The following is an 18194-nucleotide window of genomic DNA, read 5'->3' on the forward strand; positions in this document are numbered from 1 at the left end:
ATTCCTTGTCATGCCCATGGCCTCCAAATATCAGAACATTCCAGTGTCCATTCTTTAAGCCCCCTTTCCTTTCTAGCTAAACTCATTTTTTCTGGAGATCTCATCTAACCTTAATGATGCATCTATATGCTATCATCTCCCAAATTTATATTTCCTGCCCAGCCTCCAACTCTAAAATTCAGGCTCATATATCTAATTGTCTACCAGAAACTTGTGTGTAGGTATCTAAAGGACATTTTAAATGAACATGTCTAAAACTGAACTCATCTTCAACCTTCCAAAGCTATTCCACCCACAGCTTCCCCACTTCAGTTTATGCCAACTCCATCGTCCAAGTTTCTCAGGCTAAAAACCTGGACATCATTCTTGATTTTTGTCATTTACAAGAAAAATGTAGTCAGTAAAATGTCCACAGATTTTCTTGGCTCTACATTCAAAATATGTCCCTTGTTTCCACAGCCGCCACCCTGGTCCAATCCACTACCATCTGGACAGCTTCCTGACTGGCCTCTCTCTGTCTGCCCTTGTTCACCTACTGTTGAATCATAACAAGCAGCCAGAGTGACTATTTTTAAATGAAAATTAGATCATGCCCTTTTCTCTGTTCACAAACCAGGCAGTTTTCATCCTGAGTTATACTTGATGTATTGATCTTCATCTGCGTAAGGTGTGTATGTGTGTGTGTGTGTGTATATGTGTGTGCACGTGTGCATGGAAGAGAGGAGGGCAGTGTGGCTCTAGGGAAAAGGAAGGGTGGCAGGAGATAGTGTCAGAGAAGTTATGAGGACTCAGATTATGTGGGTTTTATAGGGCACTGCAAGGACTTTGGGTTTTACTTTGAGTGAGGAGGGAGCCACTGGAGGGGGTTCTGAGTAGAAGGATGACATATTCTGGTGTACTTTTTAACAGGATCACCCTGACCGTGGTGTTCAGATGAGAGGAAGGCAAGCGAGAGAAGCAACAGCAGTACAGTTAGGAGGCCACTGCGGTCACCCAGCCGGCATACGGTGACGGCTCCGAACAGGGCGGTGACAGTGTAGCTGCTAAGAAGCTGTCAGAGTCTCAGTATATTTGAAGTTAGAGTTAGCAGGCTTTCTTGATAGATTGGGTGTGGAAGGTGAAGGAAATAGTCAAGGTTGTGTTCCAGGTTTTTGGTCTGAACAACTAAGGCTGGGCTACCTGAGACAGGGAAGGCTGTGGTGAGTGCAGGTTCCGAGGAGAATTTGCAGAGCTCAGTTTTGGAAGGTTAGTTTGAGCTGGCACTCTGTACGCTTTCATTAAATAACCCACTGAGAGCATGAATGGCATCTCAGCCCTGCTTTCCACTGTATCGGTTATTCCTGCATCTGGAGCCCTTTTGGTCCTGTGACTGCTTATCTTTGGGTTTGTAGGGGAGAGTTATCTTAACAATAAGCCCAACCTCCATTTCCTCCTGTTGCCTCTGAGACCTGAGCTTCCCTAGCTCTGTGAGGAAAAGAAGGACTGGCTCCTCAAGGTGATCCTGTGGGATTTCAGCTTCCTATATATACTTTTCTGTGAGTTCCCAAACCACTGTGTCATCTGCATTTTATCTTTCCAAAATTTGTTGGCACCCCTCCATTGCTGTTATTGCTCCCCATGCTATTGTTGCTGTTTTGCTTTGTATTTATATATCACTGAACGATCATTTTAGTATCTTGTGTTTTTGAGGGAGTTAAGATAAATGCATACATACCACAGTTGGTAAAAATTCCATTTACATACTCTTCCAGGCTCTTTCTGTTTAAGACTGAGTCTATTTTTTTCATGCTAATATACAAGTAAGCACTTATTTTTTTTCCCTTCAAATAAACAAGAAAACATTAAAATGTTGTATTTGTCAAGATTTGTCAAAACAGTGTTGTATTAATCATGGTGGATTCTGTTCCCCTGTCTCATTATCTCCTCCTACTTTTAGAACAATCCTCATTTGTGAAATTATATGACCTCCTAGTTAAAGTCTCTGAAACACTGTGGATACTCAAGAAATATTTGTTGAATGTATGAATAAACTGTAGAAAAGTTGCATATTGTTGAAGTCCTTATTCATTCTCAGGTTAATTATCCAGTATTTTATTAAACTGATATTTGAATGTATGCCTCCTATGGATAAGATGCTATGGAATATGCAGTAATGCTTTAGAAATAGTTCCTTATCTTAAGACACTTACAGTATATTAATACAGAAAAAAATACATAAAATTAAAGAGAAAGACTGCTCAAGTAACTTGGGTGTTCAGAGAAGTGAGGAATTTTCATGGCAGGGAAAATCAGGATTTCTTTATGAAAATGGTGGTATTTGAGATAGGCCTTAATGAGCTGCTAGGGTTTAGTATGAGAAATGGGAATGAAGTCATTCTAAATGAGTTGACTAGTAAGTGGGGAAATGAATGGACAGAAAATGTGTTAGTTGATCTATGTTGGTTTAGCTGGAGCTAAATCAAAGAGGGGAGGAGCTGAATCAAAGAGGAACATGGAATATAAACTTGGGATGAATTTGTGACAGATGTGGTTGACCATTGACTGTAGGGAAGAATGTGGGTGTTTTTCCTTAGTAGGACACAAAAAGTTAATAACAGATTGAAGTAATCAGGCATTTTCTTTGGTTACATTATTTTGAAGGACTTGAAAATTGATTGAATGCTTATAGGAAGAGATATACCTGATATTACTCTAAGATTTGTGTCTCTGTTTTGTAAGGACATAGGTTCCATGTTCAGACATAGAAGGAGAAGATAATTTGGAAGTAAGATAACAGCAATTTTAGATATATTACACTTAGAGTGAATTTCAGGTGGAAATGTACAGCAAGCATAGAAACTGTGAAACTAGAGCTTCAGAAGAATGGGTTAAAATGAAAGACCTGACCATCATGATTAAAGAAAATCATATTCTGTGATCATTTTCTCTGGTTTAACAAATCTGTTGCATTGAACATTTAGTATTTAATATGGTAACATCCATTTTAGAATCACTTTTATTTATTATTGCAAGGCTCTTGATTTAAAAACAAATGCACTGCAGCTTTTTAATTTCTTTTCCATGTTGAATAAATCATTGTACCATGACATCATTTTTACATTTAGTTCTCAAATGAAAGATGATTGTGTAATATCTATTTATATTTTTGTGGGACTGTTATAAAATCCTAAGTCATTTGAGCACATTAAGAACTCAATGCTATATTGAACAAACAATTTGAAAGAAAAAGTTTTTTTTTTCTTCAGGGTATTAAAATGCACATTCCTCCAGATCTGTTGTTACAAATTCTATCACTTTATTTTCTTATCCTTAAACTAGGTGATGTGTATTCTGGTACATATATTATGGCCAACATGAGACAAGCTCTATTCTCTTCACCTAGGAAAGTTAAGTGAGACTAAAATAAGCTCAGAAATTAAATTAAACTTTAAGAACATTTAAAATGATAAACATTACAAAGGCTAACAATAAGTTTAAAAAAAAACGGATGTGTATCAAGTGAGTACTCATTTTCTCTATGATTTTACTTCCCAGAAGTTAATATTCCTAATAATTATATTATGTATTCTCAACTTATTTCTATGTATAGAAAAAACATTAATATCAGGTTTTATTTTAATAATGTGCACTTAACTACATTTATTATCCTGCACCTTTTTAACTGAAAGATTGTCATAAACATATTTACTTGTTAATGTTCTAGGAGAAACAAAATAGCCAGAGATATCAATACTCTCTTATTTCTTTCCTTTGAGAAATTTTCTAAAAACTGCTAAAAAGATAGTGAGAAAACATTAAAGGATTGCTATGCTGTATTTTAAGCCTTATGAGTGAATCTGAACATCATTTGTGCAAAGCTACTAATATGTGATTCTAAGCTCTTTATTGTCATTTCAAACCATTCAGGCATTCTGTGTCATTCTAGGCCCCCTTCAAATCTGAGGCAGTATGATTGGGCAAAGACTATGCTAAATTCTGTCTTCTTAATTCCTAGCTAGTTGGAGGAAGTATCAGTAATTTATAAAGGCATCATGCCCAAGACTTCAAGAGAAACAATATTGTGTTTTATCTATCGAAAACCAGATCAGCCTGGATAGCTACCCTGACACTTCTGGCCAACACTTACAAGAGGCAGGTTTATAGGCCCCTACTAGGCCTGAGGGGATCTTAAACATTGTGTGGGATGATCTTTTACAATGTCTGCACTGAAACAATAGAACAAAGATATGAATATTTCACAAAATACATGCTTTCCCTTAGAATATATTGTGAGATTAAATAAAGCCAGATGCCAGATGCACACGCAGACATGCCAAGACTAACTTTTTTGTTCCCTTTTCTCTTACCTTCTTGGCTTAGAATTATTTATTTATTTTTTTATAACCTAAGATTTAGTTCACAATGAGGGAAACATCAAGTGACGTGTGGACAATCAGATCGGCAGGTTTGAACTCTTGGGATTCTTGCTTTCTGCAGGCTACAACTTTTACTGCATAGAGGCTCTGGACAGGCTTAAGAAGTATGAAGTAAAAATAGTGGGTGGTTTTTGAAGATCCCATCATCTATTTGGAGATTTGCTAATGGCAAACCTGATTGATCTCAGAGTTATTAAAATCCAGAGTGTAAATGAAACAAATAGTAGAGTCACAATTATGAATAATATTTTAATTGCCTAAGTGATACTTAAATATCATTTTAATAACATTTTGATTTATTTTGCTATTTTATACTACTCTTAGCAGTAATAATTGTACTAGGAACACTGATTGCAGAATAGTTTGGAAATTCTGTGTCACATTTTTTTCCCAGTCCTGAACATATCTTAGATCATGTGCTTTGTAGTTTATTTATGATTTTTCATGAACAAATGATTAGCATCTACCTTTTTATTTAGTGGGTTTCACTGATTTCTACCTTTTTTCTTGACTGATGAGTAGTTTACATATCTTCATGGCATTTCGTCTTCCTTTACTTTCAGTCATTATAACATCCCTATGTGAACTACATTCATGGGTCAACACAGAGAGCTCAAGGATCTTAGATTTGCTTTAATGGAGTCCATTCTCCATCACAGGACCCTCAAAATCACTACCATTTTCTTTCACCCGTGCTTTAACTTTAAGCCCATATTTCCATTTCCCCTTAATTCATATTGTTCTACATTGTTTCTAAGAATCCTCAACAAATACTTTTTTCTGTCCTACTCTATTTGATTTTGCATACAACCCTTACCTATTTTACATGTCTTTGCTTTAGTGGAGACAGTGACTTGCCATAGTCAGGAACCGGGAAGTCGGATAGACCTGGATCCAAACTCTGTCTTGTCTTTTTACTCGTATGATCTTGGGCAAGTTAATAGTCTTAAATCTCAGTTGCTCAGTTTCCTTAATAGAAAAGACAGCTCTCCAAGGTTTTTGTGAGATGTTCGAAGTGAAGCCTTTAGCGCTGCTGTTGGGACAAGGTACTCAAAGAAAGCTTCGTAGTCACAGGCAGATGATCCCTTTTCCATACTCTTCAGCTAGAGGTATTTTCAGAATTCAGAATTTCATGGGTTTTAAAAGGTTTGTATATCCCATATATTATGTAAGGTCTCTAGCAGGGTATGAGGGAACTTTCTTAAACAAATTGATATTTCTGAAGGAAAATACATTTTTATACAGAAGTATTAGCCTCCCATCCTTACCCTCCCATCAATTCAGGTCAGACAGTGCCACCAAATAAGTTATGAGAAAACTTATTTTTCAGGATGTGTGTATTTTGGAATTATGGGTAAGAGGTTGGATTTCTGGAAAATAAAAGATTTTATATGTTTTTATTGTGAACTAAAAATTATCCTCTCAATTTTGCTATGTCGCTGTTTTTTACATTTCCTAAGGTGGGGCCATAGATACTTTTTCTTCCCCCAAGACAACTCACTCCCTGCCCCAGACACCCTTGCCATTTCATCCTGCATCGTTCTGAGACCAGGGGAGGGAGTTAACGAGAACTCTTTCAGTAGATGTTTCCTTGTTGGATGTGGAAAACTCTGGTCACATTGAGAATTACTTTTTTTTTCTCCCCACAATTTGTTAGGATGTGAAGTACGATAATATCTGGAAGAAAAAACACACTGAAAGAATTAGGCTCCATTTCTTCCTCTGTTAAAAGTTGTGTCCTCTTAAATATTTTAACTCAAAAGATATGCAAGCAAGGCTTATTAGGCGTATGTAGTATACTAGCAGTTTTAGATTGTGTATTACATTGTTTTATATAAATGCTTACGGGTTTTTAGACAATGTCTATTATCTTATTGATTGGTTGACACTACTTTTTCTTCCCCTTAAGACCTATTCAGTTTTTTAGTTTTTTCTTTCTAATTTTCTATTAATTTGGAGGGACTTGCTATGAGAATGAAAACTGTAATTGAATGATTGTCTGGTAATACATAATTATTATTCAGAATTGATTCTAGTATTTATTTATTATTTTTTAGTGTCCTACTGAAACCAAAGCAACATTTGGGGTCCATCTTAAAATAGTAGGCGATTGGACAGGTATGTAGAACATGGAGTTTTAAATACATAGAGGGAAAATAATGGGTCATAAAATAATTTGAATATGTTTAATAGTAGAACTACTCACATGTATAGAAATGTGTATATATTCTCGAGTTATTGTTTTGTTTTATTTCTTTGTACAGTTTGACATCAATGTTTTCTTCTTTTAAGATGCATTTTTGATATATTTACAAAGACCAGATGGTTCTCTATATTATGCTATGTAACCTGCTTTTTATATTTCATAGTATATTATCAAAGACTTTCCATGCCAATAGTATATATTTATTGTATTATTTTAAATATTTACATGTAACCCCATTATGTAGATTTCTAGCCATTGGTTAACTAATATATATTCTACTGTATTTAACCATTAAAAAAAAAGATGCATTTTTGGAATTCGAATACCTTGGATATCAATAATTGGTTAAAATGTGCTTGCAAGTTGCAGGTTTCTGTCTACTTGTCAGATGTACTGGCATAGTGGGAAAACTGAAATATGCTTTTTAGAAAACATGATTTTTAAATTAGTGGTTGGTTTTACTTCAGAATAATTGACACCTGGAATTGAGATCTTACAAAATCTTTGAGTTCTTGCATGACCTATCATGCTGTTATTACCTGTATACATAGCAAATCTACAACATCTTTTGAATGGTGGTCATTTTTAATAGCAGGTCTATTGGTAATATTTCACTTATTTATTCAATAAATATTTTTTAATTATTTGAGTGATGCATTAAGAGCTCTGAGTAAATAAAAGAAATATTACTCAGTTTTATATTCCCTTGACATAATAAATATTAAACTTTTGGCCAGTTGTTTAGGTTCATTACTCAAAGGAAAGGATTCAGGTATAAATATGAATGCAAATATAAATAAAAATATATTTTAACTTAGTACCAAAGTAACAGTTGGTTTGTGAAAACTATAGGGAACCAGAAAAAAGGACATTCAAAGTAATCTAGGGCTATAAGGGAGGCTTCATACAGAAGAAAGAATTTGGGATGAATCTTGAAAATCAGGCAGATGATTAAGTGAAATTCATATCACTGTCAAAAACTATGGAAGGTAACAATTATACCACATTTGAGAAAGGGGTGTCAGTCAACCTAGCAAAAGCAGAGATTTTGTTCTGGGGAGTAGTATGGAAAGGCCATTTAGTTTCATCTTGATGGAGATCTTGAATGCCTTGACAAGATATTGGAGTAACTTAGAGATATTAAGGAACATTCAAAGAATTTAGAACATCATAATGAAAATAGTGCTGATAACTTGCTAGTTGGATGGTTAGAGTCAAGGAAAGAGTTGTTAGTACAGAAATGCAGAGGAGTCAGTAGAGGACTGGAGATGGAAACTGAGCACTAGAAGGACTAGATCGCAAGGACAGGTTGAGAAGGCAGCATTGGAAAAGGTGAATGAATTTCTGTAAAAACCAGGAAAGGACAAGCTATTGTATAATAAGAAAGGGATATTTTAGGAACAAGGATAGTTGAAAGAGCTTGTATCAAACAGTTCAAAAATTCTTTGTCTACAGAAAGGGCAGCCAGCTTGGAATTGAGATTCAAAGAAAATGGAGAAAATATTCAACATAGGATTTAATGGGCCAATAATGAAATTAATCAAAAGATCTGTGAGCAGTAATCACCTATTTGGAATCATGAACTTCAGGCTTAAATTGGTCATCTGATAGCATTCAAAAGAGATGGTGATAGTCCATTGTTAGAAAAACACTGGCGTATGAAAATAGTAATTTTCACAATCAGCTCACAACTAGTTGATATAATCACAATCGTTGTGGACTGTTTGGCAAATAAAGAATGGATGAAGTTCTTATCTTGGTAAGAATCCCCATATAGTAAGAATTAACTTTAATAATGAATGGTAGTTGATAGAATTCTGTATCAGAAGGAAAACGAGCACAACGAAGATATAATTTAATTTATCAGGGTAAGCAGAAACTTTGTGATGGACTAGTACTAGCTATTGTAGCTGAGTTTCTTCATAAATTTGTTTTCTACTGTCAGCAGCTCATTAAAATAAATGATTATCTCATTGTTTATTTCCATCTTCTCTTTTAGGAACACTTAATAGTTTTACTTTTATCCTACTTTGTATGTGCTATGCCACTGAGGGAGAAACAAGATCATTCTATTCAAAGACTTCAATTCTAGTCAGATGCTTTTCAATTAATAGACCTTCCTGGTTGTTGACTTTAAATATTTGTGGATTTGGAAAAAGCATTCATGAATAAAATCCCTAAATAATTCTTTTACTGTAGTTCCAAAAAAGATTTAGCTGTCTTAAAACAATGAAATTACAATTATAGAAGGAAAACAGGAATATTACTCCTGAGATCTAGGATCATTGGTTTTTGTCTGAGAGAACTGATTAAAACTCAGTATTTAAGAGCAGTAAGTGTAGGAAATATGTAAGAGGTGCTTAAAAAGTTGAATATTGGAGGCTTACTTTTCTAAACTGACTTAGAGATGTTTTATAGTTACTGTTTCTTCCCTGAACTATGCTGTGTCTGGGCAAGTCTAAAGAACAGGTTTAAGACTGCCTCATAGATGATCTTCCCAAGGCTACATCCAATTATAGATTACCCAAGAAGCAATTGAAGCAGCTATAAAGGACAGGTTAAGGAGGCATCCAAGTTTCATATTTGTTGTCTGGTTTTTTATTTTAACCAGGCCTCTAGTTACATCTCATAAGTAATTTAAAGAGAAGGATTCTTTAAATTCAGAAGACTCTTCAGACCTCTTAAACACAATTCAAGTTTTTTTTCTTAAAATGATAATGGTGAAGGGGGTAGATTCAATTACCAAATAGATTTCTCTTTGAATTGAGTTAATATTTTGTTGCTCTTCTAGAATCAGTTATGCTTCTAGAATTTCAAATATATGGTCGCCTATTGCCTATTGGCTTGATTTTCATTCTAACTGCTCAAAAAGTTTTGTTACTATCTGTATTAGATGTCATTACTATTGAGTAGTGTCTGAGATAATGGTTATTGTAGTGGTCTCAGTAGTAGCTTACATAATATCCTCATGTAATTAATCTAAAAATGTTAGCATTTTTCCATTCAATAATCAATGATTGAAAATTGGATAAACATGCAACAAAAGCTCATTGTATATATCACATAATAGCTTTTCCTTGAATCTTGGGTATCAATTTCCATGTTGTGTACTGGAAAATCTTGCTACAATCAGAAGATATGGTTCACTTAAAGGATTAAAAATAGGAAGGCAAGGCTATATAATACCATGGATTTGTCTTGATCATGTAATACATTGATATTCACAGTACAAGATCTTAGAGCTTTGCTGAAGACTAGGCCGAAAAAGAGCCAATACCTCTGTGTGTCTGTCTCTATATCACTGGATTAGCCGGATGTGTTTTATACTTCATCCAGCTGATTTTTTTGAGAAGACCAAAATGGAATGTGTGTAATGTATTTCAAGTTGTTTGTTTTTGTTTTTGTTTTTGTTCTTTTTTCATTTTGGGGAGCTCCTTGTAAGTCTGATTATGACTACACTAAATTATAATGTTATTATTTTATAATTATACCATGTTTTGGAACAATTCTGGCATCCACCTTACATTATTTGTGTCATGAATGGCTTCTGGTTGCTGCAAAACAAACAAACAAAAGTATTCCTACTGAATACTGGGCCCGTTTTGAAGGACATGGCAAAAGAGGAAATCCAAAATAAGCTTGAGCATACTGATTTCTTTGAACACCACAAATCATATTTGGATATATGAAATATCATGGGGGTTTTGTATAATTCATGTTCACACAGAGTAAGCTTTCATCTAAGCCCATAATGAATATGAATCATTAATTACTATGTCTACAAAGGAGTTACTAGAAATACTTCCTGTTGTTGTTACTGCTATGACTAGCAAATGGCAATGGTGGTCATTTGTGGAAGATAACTTTTAAACTATTTGTTCATTTGGCTAATAATTAAATATTTATTCAACACTGTGTGCCAGTCACTAGTCTCTGGAGATGCAGTATTGACCAAAACAGACAAGGTCCCCGCTCTCCTAAGACAGATTGTGTTCTAGGCAGTAGAGACCTCCAATACACAACAAAGCAGAGCAGCATTTAATGTGGCAGGTAGTGATGAGCAATCAAGAACAGCAGGGAGTGAGGGTGGTAGCACTATTCTAGACAGGGTGTTTAGGTATGAGTTTTCTGAGCAGGTAATGCTTAGGTGAGCGAGTAAGCCAGGTGGATTCAGGAAGAAATGTCGTTGAGGAAACAAAGTGCAAAGTCCCTGAGGTGGGAGTAAGTCTGGATATTCAAGGAGCAGGAAGGAAGCCAGCGGGCTGGAGTAGTGACTGTGAGAGGGAGAGCGGTAAGACCTGAGATGGGAGAGATGAGCGGGGATGGGACCTGCTAGGCTGCGAGAGGACTTGGGTTCTAATCTGACCGAGATAAAAAGGCACGGCTCTGAAGTCCATATTTTGTACTAATAGCTACTACCCTGTGGTTGGGAGGTTATTGTTTTTTTTTAAAGACTGAGTTTAAGGAGAAAGGGGAAAGAGTTCTGAGCATTATAGAAAACAGGTGAAGCTTTTTTCACTGGAGGAGGGGGATCACTCATCACTTTAGAGATGCTTCAGCAGTGGTTCTATTCCCTGCCACACGGCCTTGATTTATAGGTTCTGCTGGCCTCACCTGCACCCTCTGTCCCGCCAGCCTAGGGATGTATGACTTTCTTGCTCCTTTCTGGATTTTCTCGCTATCTTCTAACTGGCTTCTCAGTTCTTTCCTTACATGAGTCACTAGTTCCCTGCATTAAATTCCTTCCATTTAAATGATGTAGAATCCTTTCCTGGTTTTGGCTGACTTGGACTATTATAGGAGGTCGACAAAGTCTCTTGGAACAGAGCATGGAATCCAAAGGAGTGGTTTGTGGGGGAGACGAAAGGAAGTGTGTGAACCCTGGAACAATCACATGCTTGTGTTCAAGGACCGGCAAGAAGTAGAGTTGCTGGAGCTGAATGAATAGGTGGGAATGTGGTAGGGAATGACGTCTGAGAATGTCCACGGACCAGGTGTGGTGATCACTTGCAGACTTCAGTTTTATTATAAATGTTATCGAAAACCATTGGAGGATTTTGATTAGGGTCTGACTCACACTTTAAAATGGTGATCCTGGCTGCTGTGTGGAGAATATGAGGGGGTAGGCCAGAGTGGACATTAGGAGATGAGTTAAGGGGAAGCTCTTGCTGATATCTAGACAAGAGAAAATGCTAGTTACACATAAGGTGGCAGTGATGGGGTCATAAAAAGCTGATGGATTTTGAAGGTATATCTGGCATGTTTTATTGACTCACTGGAGGTGGGATGTAAAAAAAGTTAGGGACTAAAGATAACTCCAAGGTTTTTAGCTTCCATAAGTAAGTGGGACTGTACTGTACTGATGGTTATTGAGATAAGGAACACTTTGGCATATTGAGAGGGGACAAGAGTGGATATTCAAAGTTCAGTCTTGGACATTTTAAATTTGAGATGCCTTTTAGACTTCCAAGAAGTGAGGCTGAACAGGCATTTGCATGTGTGTGTCTGAAGGGCAGGGTGAGGTCTGGAGAGAGCTAAACTTGGGAATCATTAGTATAGTCATGGATTTAAAGCCTTGAAACTGGATAGATTGATCACCTAGCGCAGTAATTCTCAGTCATGTGAGATCCAATACCTTTTCTTGTAACATTTTATATGCCCACTTTACTTTCTTAAAAATGCAACTTACAGATATTCACAAATAATGTATTAAAAATCAATGTGATGTCCTAACTGTAGCATAAAGGCACTATTACGATAATTTATAATAAGTGACTTCATTCCATAGTTAAATTTTCAAGCATGACTACACAAGAAGTCATAATGAAATAGATGACTTGTACCCACATGAATGAAATAGTTCTAAACACAGGATCCCAGTACAGTTGAAATACTACCATAGCTGTCTTTCTTTATGATGCAATTTCCAAAATGCTAAGCATCTTTTGTTAAGTTCTAGACACAGCAGAGTACACGAGAGTAATATTACTTTGATTTATTGAGTGGCTGCAATCCTGGGAATTACAGTGCATATTAAAATCCTGCAAAAAAAAATGAAAAACTATGTACTTTTTTACAATTACAAATGAGTTTTTCATTTACGTGAATATCTAGCAACTCATTTGAAAAGCATGCAGGAAGTGAGAGAATTCTATGTTGCACAGCATTCTCCACAGCCTTGCAGGATATTTGGTGTCTCTGATCCCTATTCTCTAAACTTCAGTAAATTCTAATCATCATTATGAGAACCAAATTGCCTCCACAAATTCTCAAAACTTCCCAAAGGGTGGCCCTGTCCCATCAAAACTATTAATTTAAGAAATGTGTATAGAAAGAAAGAGGACTGAGCTCCAAGACGTTTCAACACACTGAGTCCTGAAAAGGTGGCTAAAAAAAGGAGTAAGAGAGGTAAGAGAGGAGCTGGCAGAGTCTGAATCCTGGCCCCCATAGGACAGGGTTTCAAAAAAGAATTGGTCCATTGAAACAAATACTGCTGAGAAGTAGAATAAAGTGAGGGCTGAACTAATCATCTTGGGAGCTGTGTTTTAGATGGAGTGTTGGAAACAAAAGCCTGACTGAAGTAGGATGATAAAGAAGTCAAGGTGGTAAATATGGGCCAATCTGTTGATATGTTGGGCTGAGCTCCTGTGAGCTCACTGGATCATTGTGGGCTTCTCTTCCAGCTCTAGTTCAGTGGAGTCAAGTTTGATGGCTTTAAGTCATCCACAATGTATTTACGCCACAGAAATTGACAAACACTGTGCAGTAAGGATTAAAAAAAAATTTTTTTAACTGGCTATTAAATATTTGCCTAAACACCACTGGGTAAATTCTAAGGAATTTGGATGTTAAGTGAAATATAGAAGTAGGCCAGTAGCTGAAGGAAGGAGGATAAAGGGATAAGGCAGATATAAGAGCACATGTACCATAAATAGTATATATACAATTGGCCCTTGAATAATGTGGGGGTTAGAGTCACTGACCCAAAAATCTGCATATAACTTTTGACTCCCCCAGAACTAACTACTAGTAGCCTGCTGTTGACCAGAAGCCTTACCGATAACATACACAGTAACATAGTGATAATATATACAAATAAAACACATATTTCATATGTCTTACCACAAAATAAGCTAGAGAAAAAAAATTTTTTTTGTATTGTCACAGATCTCCAAAAATGTTACCAGTTTATTTATTGAAAAATATCCACTTGTAAGTGAACTTGTCCCATTCAAACCCATTCTGTTCAAGGGCCAACTGTATATGTATTTATATGTGCATATATATTTAATGTGAGTTATTATGTTTACCTACTTCTGGGAACAAGATGAATAATGAGAATGAAATAGAAAGGGAAACATTATTATTGCTGGAGAGATAGAGGGTATAATTATAGGAGCAAAGTCCACGAGTGCCTCCTAAGAATTCCAGAAGGACTGAATTCCAATATACAAGTATAGGAGTTGACCTTAGATATGGCAGCTGGGAAGTTCATGCTTTATAAAAGAAAGGGAGACAGAGCAGGTGGTTAAAGATCGTGGCTACAGGCTAGTTGGTGGTCTTGGAGTGAGAAGAGTGAGATTTTTCTTCCAGGTCCTCCTGTTTACTTAGTGAAATAAATAATAGGGTTATCATCGAGATGTAGGATGGGGGAGGTATGTTGAATTTGAGGAAAAGGAAGAAGGCATGATGTATCATTTACAGTAGTAAAATGATGAATGAAGCGTGGTGTCCCTGTGAGAGCTGCCAAGAGGCCTGCTGAGGTACATGGTCTGACATTTAAAATGAGACAAATTAGAATAATTTTGAGTTTTTTCCAGGCATGGTCCACTTCTTCAGATTAGCTATTGTGCAAGTAGGGAGTTAGATTTGGCCCACATTGGTCCACTTATGATTAAATTCTCTGTAACTGTCACTTTTAATCCATTCTCAGCAGTGTAGTCATAGAAACTTCGAAGCATGAATCAAATTAAACCACTCTGTTGCCTCAAACACTTTAGTATCTTCCCATTGCTCCTAGGCTATAAACAAACAAAAGTCCTTAGGATGGCCTCTAAGGTCTTCTCTGCTCTGACTCCAACCTACCTCTTATCTTGATTCTTGATTCGGTGTGTTTCTTCCGGGCACACCAGCAATATTGCCTTTATGGTTCCTTTTGTTTTGCTTGCTTCCTCTCACCCTATATATATTCCAGTCCGTATGTCCTCAGTCCTCTCCACCTCTACCCACACATGTACCTGGTATCTTTAAATCACAGCTCAGACGTCACCTCCTCTGAGAAGCCTCAATTTTAGATGCTATTTCTTACTGCCATCAGTGGTTTTTTGTGTTTTTTTGTTCTTTTACTGTAAGAGCATTTATCTCCATTGGTAACTATATATGCAAAGTGTGCTCATTGGTGCATGAGTTTCCTCCAACAGACTATATATAGCCTTACTGTGGTAGGGACCTGTATCTCTTTTTACTCACAATGGTACTCAGGGGCCTATTAAAATGGTTGTTCCTAGTAAATGTAGCTATTTGTTAAGTGAAGGAAGAAAGGAAAGCAAGCAGATGTATCCTCTCTTCATGAACACTCACAAGTTAGTGGGACAGGGAGCAGGCATATAAATAAATGTACCCCTGTGCCACCAAAATGGAGGATGCAGAAGCTTCTGGAAGGTTGTGTAGGCCAAACTGAGTGTTAGAGATAAATAAGACTCAACTAGAATAGGAGATTATTCCCGAGAGAGAAACAGCTTGAATAAAGGCTCAGCAGGGTGAACTCCCGCGGAAAGTGAGGAAACCGTCGTGCTACTGGGAGACCAGGCTGAGGCGGTGACCAGAGGTCTCATCTCGGAGGAGCTTGGTCTTTTTTTTTTTTTTTTAAGTGTTGGTGAAAAATGGAAGGGTTTTAAACAGGAACTGAAATCAAATTTGGACTTTATGTGGATTACCCTGCTGGTGTTATACAGATGGGAAACATTAGGTTAAAAGCAAAGACCCCAAGTGAGAGATTTGTCATAGTGTCATGCTGGGGAGATAAAAAGTTCTGTGGAGGCAATGATCTGTGGCGTCCAGGGAAACAGGACCACATGATACCTATTGGAGGGGATTACCACTAACCTTATAAAAATCATCTTATTGGGAAAATGCAGGGGATAAACTTGGGGGTGGTGTAGATTGCTGTGAATTACTGAGTAAATTGAAATAGACAGAGGTACTGTGCAAAAAGCAGCAGATTGCAAATGGGGCCTAATTCCAAATTCCTCATCTTTCTAAATTCCCCCGAACTCTGAATGATTTTTATACTGGCCTATGATTAGCAGTGGTGGATGAGTAGCAAACTCACATGTAATTACCTCTGTATCCGTCTAGGTAGATCTGAATCAGGAAGAGGATTAACATATTATGTCTTAATGTATATATTATTTGTATAATAGAACACTGTAATTCTAGCCTCATGTGAGTCTCTTTTGAAATCATTGAGGATGACTAGTTTGATGGAATTTGAAATAACTCATTTGCTGTCAAAATTAATAAATCATACAATAAATATGTGCTGGGGTTGCAGTCCATATTTCATTAGCCTCAGAAATTAAGGACATTTTTCTATCAGGAAAATGAGAGATTTATATTACAATTTAAATGCCCATCTGTTCTCAACAGAGAGGATGAATTGTTTTCCCCTTAGTTTCTCAGTTTATGAAATCTATGGTCTCATTTTTTTAGTAGATGACAGCTCACTTATAATGCCACAGAAAATGTAGAGACTGCCTATAAATGATTGGAATTCACTACTTACAAAGTTTTATTCTAGCTCAGTGATTTTACAACCTCAAAAGTAAGAGAAAGTATACCGTTTTTGTTGTCTGATAAAAAAGTTACTTTTTATTTCTGGAAATAAGCAAATCATACAATTTCTGGACCTGGGAGTAGACTTACCATAGCAAAGTGATTTGTTTACATGGGTTGTTATGTTTTTATTATGGATTATTTTGTTCTTAAGTTTGGATTCTATGTTTTTGCTTGATTTTACTTCAAAATATGAAGGAAAATCAGAATAGTGAGGAGTTTTCTTGGTAACATGATTTCTTAAGCAATGTCAAAAATACGACAGTAATGTACTGAGTGGCCAAGCAGATATGAGTCATTTTGCTAAGTTAGTCCAGTGTTAATGAACTAAATAATTTCAAAGACGCCAAAAAGGCAAGGGTTTTGTGCCATTATCATTATCATGAGGAATGTTTTAAAGTACTCATTTGTTTGATGTACTTGCTAAGCACTTTTTAAAGGAAGCTAAATGAATATAGTTCTTGTTCTCTAAACAAGTGGTAATTTTTAAGGCAAAATTGTAATGAAGCAGATAGGGTTCTTTAATGTCATCCAAATGAACTCGTCTACAACATTAAATATGTTACTACCAAAGGAAAGTACATTTCTGTGGATTCAAAGGTGATTGAATAAGGGAAGCTTGGGAATAGTGTCTGGTGAAAATAATACTGCTCTTATTAGGATTTTTGAATGTCAACAAAAGAGGAAGATGGGATTTCTTAAACAGATATAAGTAGAATGGGAAAACTAAACTTCCATTGAAACAAGATTTTGAAAGAATTATTTAGAGATGGCAGTTAAATAATGCACATGGAATGATAGCGAACCCAAGAAATGTACATAGGCTGAGTAGTAGAATAGATAGTAGAGTAAGTGAAGATTTCAAATGCCTGAATCAAAAGGATGAAGAGCTGAACAATAGAAGGTGATCTTATTTTTTGTCAGCACTGTATTGAGAAACTAGTAATTGTCTCGGGATGTAGCTATCAATAAGGAAGGAAGATAAAGGAGAGAAGATCCATACAGACAACTTTGCATATCCCAGTGCTTTTGGTGACAGTACCTAGCAGGAAGCTATGCCTCTGATTGGAGCAGATAAGAAAATGTGTTTTAAGAAGTCAAGTGATGTGTCCTCCTTCCTTCCCGAGCTCCTTCTCATTTGTGACACAGTCCTCTGACTTTCCACGTTGACAATAGCAGTGAAAATCTTTTGTCGATGCTTGAATGTCAGACTGTTCAGTGGTGCCTTGCAATATTGTGGTTGAGATAAAGTACTCAACTATACAGATTTGCAAAGTTTTCAGGGAGCACAGTAGCAAAGACAGCAAAGGCCAGATATAAACCAAATAGAAATGGGATTTCATCTTCTTTTTAGGGTTTGGGAATGAATTTACATAAATATATATTTCTATTCTTGCTTTTCTTACTTATCAGGAACAGAAGGTAACATTTTCCAAATCACCTTTGAAAAAGAAGTTCTTAATTGTCTTTAGTACATATTATATTTGCTTATTTGTTTGCCTTCACAATATAAACCTCTAGCAAAGAAGCCTATCAAAGACATTCTTTTGGTGTTTGTTATTTTGTCCATATTAAAAAAAAGTCACAGAGAAAAAAACTGATATAACTTCAGTGAGAATTGAGAATCAAGAAATACGATGAAAATGAATTTTTTTTAAAAGAATAGAATAGTGTAGAGAGACAGGCTGTGTTTCTAGATATAAATTCTGAATATTTAGATTGCTAACTTAAATATTCTT

General features: G+C 36.1%; 1 protein-coding gene across 7 annotated transcripts in view; it reads left to right on the forward strand.

Moving 5' to 3' along the window:
- NOX4 (NADPH oxidase 4) overlaps window positions 1-18194 on the forward strand; it is a 155451-nt gene that overhangs the window by 71339 nt on the left and 65918 nt on the right. For all 7 annotated transcript variants that reach the window (XM_036923258.2, XM_036923251.2, XM_036923252.2 and 4 more), the window contains one exon: window positions 6473-6533. In XM_036923258.2, the coding sequence (XP_036779153.1) occupies window positions 6473-6533 (61 nt within the window). The remainder of the gene's footprint in view (window positions 1-6472; window positions 6534-18194) is intronic.

Source organism: Manis pentadactyla, chromosome 9 (assembly GCF_030020395.1).
Source record: "Manis pentadactyla isolate mManPen7 chromosome 9, mManPen7.hap1, whole genome shotgun sequence".
In the NCBI taxonomy this organism is placed as follows: Eukaryota; Metazoa; Chordata; class Mammalia; order Pholidota; family Manidae; genus Manis; species Manis pentadactyla.